This window comes from Malaclemys terrapin, chromosome 8 (genome assembly GCF_027887155.1).
Source record: "Malaclemys terrapin pileata isolate rMalTer1 chromosome 8, rMalTer1.hap1, whole genome shotgun sequence".
NCBI classification, from domain to species: Eukaryota; Metazoa; Chordata; order Testudines; family Emydidae; genus Malaclemys; species Malaclemys terrapin.
The window spans coordinates 14,450,161-14,460,780 of NC_071512.1; the positions used below are offsets into that span (position 1 = coordinate 14,450,161).

Sequence of the window (10,620 nt, forward strand, 5' to 3'; positions counted from 1 at the left end):
GACATACAATTCTCCCCCAAGGAGTTCAGTCACAAATTTAATTAAAGCATTTAACGAGCATCATCAGCATGGAAGCATGTTCTTTGGAATGGTGGCGGAAGCATGAAGGGGCATATGAAAGTTTAGCATATCTGGCACGTAAATACCTTGCAATGCTGGCTACAAAAGTGCTATGCAAATGCCTGTTCTCACTTTCAGGTGACATTGTAAATAAGAAGAGGGCAGCATTATCTCCTTTAAATATAAACAAACTTGTTTGTCTTAGCGATTGGCTAAACAAGAAGTAGGACTGAGTGGATTTGTAGGCTCTAAATTTTACATTGCACTCAAAAACAAAACAGTTATGTAATAAAATAAAATCTACATTTGTAAGTTGCACTTTCATGACAAAGAGATTGCACTATAGTACTTGTATGAGGTGAAGTGAAAAATAATATTTCTTTTGTTTATCATTTTTACAGTGTAAATATTTATAATCAAAAATAATATTCACTGATTTCAATTACAACACAGAATACAATATCTATGAAAATGTAGAAAAACATCCAAAATATGTAATAAATTTCAATTGGTATTGTATTGTTTAACAGTGTGATTAAAACTGCGATTAATCACGATTAATTTTTTTAATCGCAATTATTTTTTTTTTAGTTAATTGCATGAGTAAACTGCAATTAATTGACAGCCCTAATTTTTTTCCATTTGCAGTAACAATGTACCAAATGCTAATCCAGGTCCTCTAGTTACCTCCTCATTTTGCACTAGCAAAAGGAGCGGGAGTACCATCACCTGAAATGAGGGTTGTCGTTTCAGCACAGCACAGGAACTACAACCCTGCTTGAAAGAAATCCTTGCTACAGATTGAGGAGAAGTTGAATGGTCTAATATTTCCAGTCCACACAGGGGACAAGAAAGAAGACAACAAGCTACACGTATGAGAGTCTGAAATGATCCTTTAATAAAAGACATTCCGTTCGCACTGTGGGATAGACGAAGGAGCGTGTGAAATGCCTGGGATTACAGTGAGGGCATGTACAGGATATCTGTTTTTGATCCATGTTTTGTTTCAGAACATTTGGAAATAATATTTCTTAGCACAAACACTCTGCAAAACAATTGACATTTATTTTCTGGTTTAACAAGCAAATAACTTTAGATGGATAAGTTTTAAAACAGGGTTCTCAACCTTTTTCTTTCTGAGGCCCTTCCACCCCCCCCCCCCCCCCGCCATATTATAAAATTTCCACGGCCCACCTGTGCCACAACTGTTTTTCTGCATATAAAAGCCAGAGACAGTGTTAGGGGGTAGCAGGCAGGGCAACTGCCCAGGACCCCACGCCACAGGGGGCCTTGTGAAGCTAAGTTGCTCAGGCTTCGGTTTCAGCCCCAGATGGCGGGCCTCATGGCCCCGGGCTTCAGCCCCATGTGGTAGGGCTTCAGCTTTCTGCCCTGGGCCCCAGCAAGTCTAATGCCAGCCCTGCTTGGTGGCCCCCCTGAAACTTGCTCACGGCCCCTGCACCCTTGATTGAGAACCACTGTTTTAAAAGACATATTAGAGTTTGGTTGCATGAAGATTCTTAGCCTAGTTTACAGTGGAGTGCTGTAGGGAGAGCTCAGATACTAGGAATTTAATTTCTTCTGTGACTATTCAGGCCTTACAAGCGTCAGCGGTATAATTTCTATGGAGCAAAATTACTTAAATGTTTAATTTTCATCCAGCCAGTGCTTGAAATCAAGTGGGTGTCTTCTATTCTTGATTCTCTTTCCTGACCCTAAGGGAAAATTTAGGTGAACACTGTCAAAGGAAGATACTAAATCCAGGACAACTTGTTAAAGCTGGAGAATTCTTGGGAACCAATTTGTGCTGAAGCTCTAGGACAGAGGTAGGCAAACTACGCCCCACGGGCCACATCCGGCCCACAGGACCCTCCTGCCTGGCCCCTGAACTCCTGGTCCGGGAGGCTAGCCCCTGGCCCCTCCCCTGCTGTTCCCCCTCCCCTGCAGCCTCAGCTCGCCCCGCCGCCAGCGCAATGCTCTGGGTGGCGGGGCTGTGAGTTCCTGGGGCAGCACAGCTGCAGAGCAGCTCTGACCAGTCTCTGTGCTGCGCGGTGCATGGCTGTAGCGCCGCCAGTCACCGGTGCTCCAGGCAATGCGGTAAGGGGGCAGGGAGCAGGGGGTGGGGTGGATAGAGGGCAGGGGAGTTCGGGAGGTGGTCACGGGGTGGGGGTGTGGATAGGGGTCGGGGCAGTCAGAGGGCGGGGAGCAGGGGGATTGAATGGGGGCAGGGATCTGGGGTGCAGTCAGGAAGGAAGTGGGGGTTGGATGGGGCGGCGGGGGGCAGTTAGGGGCGGGGGTTCTGGGGGCAGTCAGAGGACAGGGAAAAGGGGTGGTTGGATGGGGCAGGGATCCGGCAGGGAGGCAGTCAGGAAGGAGGGGGGAGTTGGATAGGGTGGCGGGGGGCAGTTAGGGGCGGGGGTTCCGGGGGCAGTCAGGGGACAGGGAGCGGGGGTGTGTGTGAATGGGGTAGTGGTCCCAAGGGACCGTTAGGGAAGAAGGGGGGGTGGATGGGACAGGAGTCCCGGGGGTGGGCCATCAAGGGGCGAGAAATGGGGGAGGCGGATAGGGGGTGGGGGCTGGGCCATGCCCACCTCCCCTAACTGGCCCTCCATACAATTTTGGAAACCCGATGTGGCCCTCCAGTCAAAAGTTTGCCTGCCCCTGCTCTAGGAACTATTTAAATTACAACAAAACAAAACAAAACAAACCCATGCTTTCTCATGCGACAATAAAGACTTGCTCCGTGACAATTCCATATGCAAAATGGTACCACCTGGGCAGTTTATTAGACTTAGACTTAATTACTTTGTTGAAAGTTTAGTATTGAACGTGCAGTGTACACAACGGCCTAGATTCTAGTCTCACTCTGCACCAGGTGTAACTCCACTGACTGTGATGCAGTAACTTCGGATTGGTATTGATGTAAGCGAGCTCAGAATCAGACCTAAAGTAGTCAGAATAGAGGTTGTTAGGTATAACATACATTAAGCCAGTTTTAATAAGGCTAAAGCTCATTGCATTGCACCCCGTTGTATTCCTATAAGCAGCCCAGAAGGCACGCACAGTTCAAAACCTGTATACAAAGTTTCAAGGCAAGCATCGTATCTTCAGATACTTGGAAGTGTCCAGTGGCGCTCATATAATCGTCGTCAAAATTCACAAACTCAATGTCCCTTCTGTAGTGAATTTTACTCATTTTCCGTATGCAGCGTGTAAACGCATATTTGGCTGCAGTGCTGAAGGCTTCCCAGCTATAAACATGTTCAAAATGCATGTCAAATTTCGGGTAATCCTACAAATTAAAACAACAAGCATTATGTAATCCAAGAGCTGTCAGCCAGCTATGAGAAGTATAGCTATATAAGAAGTCTATAGCCAATATGCAAGACACATGCTGACTAGTATTTCGTATTTATATTACTGTAGCAACCAGAGGCCCCAGTCAAGATTAGGGCCACATTGTGCCAGATGATATATCAGACACAGACAGAGGGCTTGTCTACATTACTGGCTGGATCAACGGGCAGCAATTGACCCAACGGGGGTTGATTTATCGTGTCTAGTCTAGACGCGATAAATCGATCGCCGAACACTCTCTTGTCGACTCCGATACTACACCTGGGCAAGAGGAGCAGGCGGAGTCGACAGGAGAGCATCAGATGTCGATTTACCACAGTGAAGACACCGCGGTAAGTAGATCTAAGTATGTCGCCTTCAGCTACGTTATTTATGTAGCTGAAGTTGCGTAACGTAGATTGACCCCCCCCCCCAGTGTAGACCAGGCCAAAGATATAGTCTCTGCCCTGAAGAGTTTACCATTTCAGAGAGCGAGATCCTGGGCCCCCATTCCATCTAAGGCAATGCAAACCACCTGGAAAGCTGGGGTTCCCTTGCTGTAGGGGAATTCTCGTGGTGTGACGCTGGCATAGCTGGCTCCACATACACCTCTACCCCGATATAATGCGGTCCTCGGGAGGCAAAAAATCTTACCGCGTTATAGGTGAAACCGCGTTATATCGAACTTGCTTTGATCCACCGGAGTGCGCAGCCCCACCCCACTGGAACGCGGCTTTACCGCGTTATATCCGCATTCGTGTTATATCGGGTTGCGTTATATCGGGGTAGAGGTGTACCTGCTCCTCCTGGTTTAAGGGGGATGGTGGAAGCAGGTTGGGGCAAACAGGGAGCCAGGGAAGGTGGGACCAGAGCACAGCATGTAATTGTCGCTGAGCCTGCTCTAACTTGCGCTGGAGGCTGGTTTGAGTCCCATAGAACCATCTTTGCCTGCCCCCCTCCAGCTGAGGATTTAGACCTAAAGACAGAGTGACATGAAGAGATGGGCAGAAAGTCTTAGACATGTAGTCCAATGCATTGATTTGGGTTACTGCAGATAGTGGGCAGTAAACATATGGTTGATTGTATTCTGAATATTTACATCTGTTGTACGTGCATAGTGTGTTTTTTCTTGTAGGTTTCCTTCCTCCATCCAAATGGGCAGAATGGTGCATTAAATGTTCAAATGTTTCCTATCTTGTCTTCTTCCCCCGCCAAAGCAACCAAACAGCCAAAATATCTCTTCACAGGCCAGCTGCTGACCAGGGTATGGGCTTTTCAGATCTTTTGAGCTGGAGTAGATTTCACACATGAACACTTGTGGGAAGAGCATGTGCTACCTTGGCTGTTTCCCCAATGAGACTACTTTATTCATGCCAGAAAAACCAATCACCTTTGGTATCTAGGATAAAGCCCAGGACTTAGTTTCTTAGGACAGTCAACACTAACATGGCCATCCCACAGTCTGTTCACCTGTAGGCTACAAATTCTGTTCCATAGGAGGAATACAAGCTACCCCTGAGGAAAACGACTGTGGGGTTAAGTGACTAAGGGCTGGTCTACATTGGCGGGGAGGGGGGGGAATCGATCTAAGTTTTGCAACTTCAGCTACAAGAATAGCGTAGCTGAAGTCGACAGATCTTAGATCGAATTAAAATTACTTACTTTGCGTTGCGCTGCAGCTCCCCCGTCGACTTTGCTTCCGCCTCTCGCCGAGCTGGTGCTCAGCAGCTGATGGGAGAGCGATCGGGGATCCATTTATCGCGTCTACACTACACGCGATAAATCGATCCCCGATAGATCGATCGCTATCCGCCAATCCTGGGTAGTGTAGACATACACTAAAGCACCTCTGAAAGTGGCATTTAGAAGCCAACTTAACTTAAGTGCTTTCGAACGTTTTACCTGGCACCTTGGCATGAAAAGAACTGGAGTGGGGGTGAGAGGCAGGCACACACTGAGATTTCATATGCCAAGACAAATATTCATACCAAAAAATATCTGAAAAGGCCCAACTCTCACCATTGTTAGACACCGATTTTACCCAAATCAATGCAGCTGAAGTAGATAACAACTGACAGACCTTTTTTTAATGCTAGGCCTCTCTCCTTGATAGAAAACCACAGTTAAGCATCTGTGACCCAGGAACCTCTTAGTGCCAACTGGCAGGGGGCACAGTGGGGGTCTATAGGGGTTACGGCCATCTCTGGCATCTGACACGTGCATTCCAGTTCAAAGAGTGTCATGTGAAGTCTCAAATAAAAGCTGGTGTCACCCTGGTTATTAGCATTGATGCGAAAGGCCGGCATGGATGTTGTGTAAAGACTTATGTACATACACCGAAAATGATGAGGTCTGTGTTTAGAGACTGGTCTCCTGCAAAGGGGAAATCAGGTTTCCTGTCAGACAAGAAATGTTTATCTAACTAGCTGTTTACATATAAATTAAATATTGTGTAGGCTGAACTGAATGTGTGGATTTCAGACAGAAACTAATAGAGAAAAACAGGAAGGGAGGGAAGAGAATCTTATCTGGAGGTCCCCATCAAAGACTTGCTCTACTGTACTTGGTGGACAAAGGATACGCACCTTCACCCTTCAGGGAGGAAGCAAAAGGTCAGTGATTTTGCTTCATGACAAAGGGGTCTCAACCAGGCTTGGCTGGAAAAAATGCTGGAGAGAAATTCGGGTGAGAGAGACTTCTGCAGTCAGCAAGTTAACTTGTTAGTTAAATGTAATCTCTAGAAAGCATGTTAGGATTTTGCTTTATATGTAACCATTTGTTTCCAATACTCTTACTCACTATCACTAGAATCTCTGTTCTTTGATGATATATTTGTAGTGAAAACAAGAATAAGTTTAAGTACTGTGGTGTTCAGCAACGTGCTGGTCCCCAGCCATATCGTACAAGCAGGTGTGTCCTGTTCCTTGGGGAATAGCGGGCCTGGTGATTCTATGAGCGTTCAGTGAGAAAAGGGCTGGACGCTGCAGGGAATGCTGGAGTTGGTGTGTGCCTAGCACTACCTGTACGGAAAGAGCGAGGCCTGCGGAGGCCTGAAAGGCAGTGCTTGTGCTGCCACAGACTGATGGTTTCTGGGAGCTGATCCACAGCACAGACAAGATTACTTCCTGCAGGTGGTGGTGAGCAGGTGGTGGTGAGGTGCATTACAAGAACCTTCACAGTATCCCCACAAATTATCTGTGAGGTAACCATCACAGAGCAATTTGACTTACTTGCATGGCCTCTTTTCCATCTATCAAGGTTAGATCTTTCAGCAGCCACATACAATCGATTTTGTACTGGATGCTTGTCTTCTCCTCTACAGTGATCAAATAAGTGATTTTCACATCTTTTTCTCTGGTAACTGGGACAGGAAATAACAACAAATAACATTAAATGTAGAACAAAGAAAAATACAGGTATTTAATTTAGTGAACGTGGGGAATCTGGATTTTTAGGTGATTTCCCCTTTCAACTAGAGGGATGCGTCGGCTGCATAGTGGTTAATGAAATGTGTCTCCACACACTACAGTCAAGCCAGGGTTTAACAAACCAGGTATCTGAACTTGCTTTCCATTACTGGCATGGAAGGAAAGGGTGTGGTTCTTCTTCTGTCTACACACTGTAAGATAAGAGGATGCCTTTCCGGGGTAGAGATAGTCCACATGGCATCAGCATCTATCATGCACAGGAGCTGGCTGTTCAAACACAGTGAGAAACCTTCCTCGCTGATATAATAACAGCTCCTGTGCAATCTGAAAGCATTTTTACAAAGCTCCCCAAAGTCCTTTACGTGCATCCTCTGGCCCTATATGTATGGAGCCAGACGGACACTTGCCCAGCCCAGGGTCAGTGTGGAGTCTCACCACCCCATGTTAAGTGCCAGGAAGGATTGGGCTTCCTTCCAGAGCACCCAGGCACTCAAGCAGTGGCGTAGCGTGCACATTCCCTTGGAGGATGCAGCATGTACCCTCTGACTAGCTAGTTCTGGCATAGAGTAGGGAAGAGGGGCAGACAATCCCCCCCCCACACACACACACATCTCTTCCTTTGAGTTGCCTAGTAGCCTGGGGTTTCAAGGATGGAGTGGTCCCTATGCTCTGCTGAGTGCAAGGACTACAGTGTGCCTGGCTTCTGCATGAGGTCACCTGAGCAACAGTCAGTCACAATCCTACCCTGTAGGAAACACTTCACCCCTGAAATACAGCCACATCTGGGGCAGGAGGAGACAACCCTATGGGAACCGGTGCGCAGCCAGGGACTGCTGGTTACAGGTGAAGGGAAACTCCTGCTGTTACAAAGAATGCCATGGGAACACTGAATTACATCCAGAACAGACGTGACTTAGGTCTTTTAAAGTATCAGCTACATCCTTCCCAACAAAAGTAATGGAACTCAGTCGAATGATGCTACTAACTGTGGCTTCCAATACCAGCCTTTTGGTGTTCAACCATCTCTCTTCTTCCTGTCTGCCAGCTTCTCATATGCTGGGCTATTGGGATGCTAGAAAACAAGTTCAGCTAAGTGATAAAGTGTGCATTGCATGAAGTGAAGGTTATGAGAGGAGCAAGGCAGTTCAGTCACCAAAAGACTGACACCATCCACAGTTCTAGTGGATTTTAAGCAATTAAACACATTCAATTAATGCTGCCTGGTATTAACAAAAACAACAACCTGGCCATAAATTGTTGTTTATATCTGTTGTTGGAAACATCAAACTTATTAAACTGTCACAAGATCATAACCTGCTATATAGTCATGTTAATGCAAACCATACCAAGCCTATTTTTACATGCTTGAGATGTTTGGGTATGAATATGGCGCTTGATCCACCTCCCTTCAGTGGTGTAACTTCCATCATCGTTAACAGGAGCTGGACAGGAGCTGGAAGTATGCAGCAAGAATGACACTCTTCTAAGTGGGGAAAACTGTGACTAACGTGCATAATTGGGCCCTTCCTAATGAATAGATGAGCACTGTTCGTGGATAGAGATAAATATTGTGTACATCACTATAACATCTGTCAATGTGCTGGGACTGTCGGCATCACAGGAAGATCACACTGAATGACAGAGGGAAAAAAGCTATTCAGTTATATCACTGAAACAGGCATAGTCCATAAATGCCTTTGTAGAGCTAGATAAAAGGCAAGTATCCAAGGCTGCCTTAGAGGGAACTGGTTTGCTTTTCTCAGATCCTTTAGTATAATTTTGCTTTTTGCATTTTTATGCATGTTTTTTATATCATCTTGCAGAACATATTGCTGTTTTATATTGATAAAATAAAAACATTTACTTGTGGGATGGAGCTATTCTGCAGGCTTGTAGGGAAAACCTCTCTTTGTTCAAAGTACACAGGCCATAATAAACTGGAAAATGATTTTATACCATGCTACATTTGCAATATGTCAGTAGTGCTCAGAACAGACAAGTCTGACTTGTATTGTATTAGCATGGATTGGGATTTAGCAACCAGTAATTGGTAACATTAGCCCAATTAGAAATAGGCTGTGCCTCAAATTTATACATCTTTAAAACAATTATTGTGTGATAATTCATGTGCATTACATATCAGTGTGTTTTATTAATCATGAATATAAAATAGCTGAGGAAAGAACATCTTTAGGATTAAATTATTGCTTTAATTTCACCTTTTATGTATTCAAAAAACAACCCACCCCATCCAAAAAGCCCACCCCCTAGCATCAAATACTGCATTTTTCAATTAAAGTCAAAACTTGGCTGACATTGAAGATAGTTGGGAGCTTTAAGTAAATGCACATAGATTTCACTGAATTCTGTTCTGTGTCACTAAACTTTTGGTTTTTTCCCCTCCTCCCATTATCTTCTAGCAAATCTTCACTCTCTTTGGGTAGATGAATACACGAGATACAACCTTTAACACTAACTTTTTTTGTTATCTTCTAAGGGTGGAGTATGTTTGCCTGGAACATTGCCATAGTGAGGTTATTGAGAACCCTGAAAATAATTAGTTATGTCTGAAAAAAACAGGGAGCAGAATGGTGGATGCAGAGAGCTTTGATATTGTTACTCTAAATCAGCTTTGAGTAGTGGATAGGGAATTAATTTTAAATGCATTTTTTTAAATAAAAAACCACTTTCATAAGAATTGCCATCAGAGTCTTCTCATTTATGAAGAATTTATCAGTAGCAATATGGAGAGTCAAAAGGTATTTGCCAGCTTAAACATAATGCTTTTCGTATTCACTCCAGAATGAAAATATATTCTCGAAGAGGTGAAGCAAGTAATTGGAATTGTGTGGCTCAGATCCCAAATATTCTCCATGAAGTGTCACCAGGTTTGTGATATCAATTCCATTGCAAAATTATATCATTATTAATCATTTATAGAACACTGCAAATCTCCATAGTGCTTCAACAGAGTAAGAGAGACACAATAGAGAATACTGTCATTTCCACCTAAATGTGCAATTAATTTCAAGGGGAAATGACATCTATTAAAAAGCAGTTAAATGTCAAATGTATTACTTTAATATTGTTAACAGCTTCTTGTCAAATATTCTTTACATTTCTAGACAAACTTGGCGCTAAAAAAAACCTCTCTTATTTAAACCTGATGTACTAATGTCCCCAAATTACAATAATTATGGTAAATTGAAAATGTAAAAAAAAAAAAAAAATCCCATTCAGATTACTGGATAAAAATAGCTGCTCTTATGTGTTACACCCTGTGAAATATAGAAGCATGAGCAACGTGTTTATGAGACAGAATTCTATCAGGTTAAAATAATTGTGTGAAGTAATCACCATACCTGTAACGCACAGATAGGATTGCTCCTCTCTCTGCATAGTGGAAGGCATTGATAATTCCAAGACATGCACAAGTTTCTCTCTTTTAGGTCTGAAAACAATGTCTTGGAGGCTCATTTTTAGGCTTGCTGACATAGTTAGTCTATCTTCTATAAAGCCAGGGAGCAGAATGGTGGATGCAATCTGACAAGCTATGCACACATCTCCAAGTGTACTGGACACCCAGGAGTTTGAAACATTGTTTTGCAGAAAAGCCCAGACTCTCCAGACCTAATAGAGCAATACTTTACAAATCAGATTAGCTATAAGAGAATACAGTACACAGTATAATGAAGGGCCATGCCCCGAGGGTTCAAACACTTTCATACATACTCATTCCACCTCTTTCTCTGCAGGAGAGGCTGGAGGCTAGGTGAGCGTATCCGTTATGTATTATACG

General features: G+C 44.1%; 1 protein-coding gene across 1 annotated transcript; it reads right to left on the bottom strand.

Moving 5' to 3' along the window:
* Positions 1–2,918: 2,918 nt before the first annotated feature.
* Positions 2,919–10,316, bottom strand: LOC128841887 (exocyst complex component 1-like). The gene is made up of 4 exons (XM_054037393.1): positions 10,184–10,316; positions 6,624–6,754; positions 3,121–3,349; positions 2,919–3,001 (listed from the first exon to the last, which is right to left on the bottom strand). The coding sequence occupies exons 1-4, from the start codon at positions 10,314–10,316 to the stop codon at positions 2,919–2,921; spliced, it is 576 nt and encodes a 191-aa protein (XP_053893368.1).
* Positions 10,317–10,620: the final 304 nt, after the last annotated feature.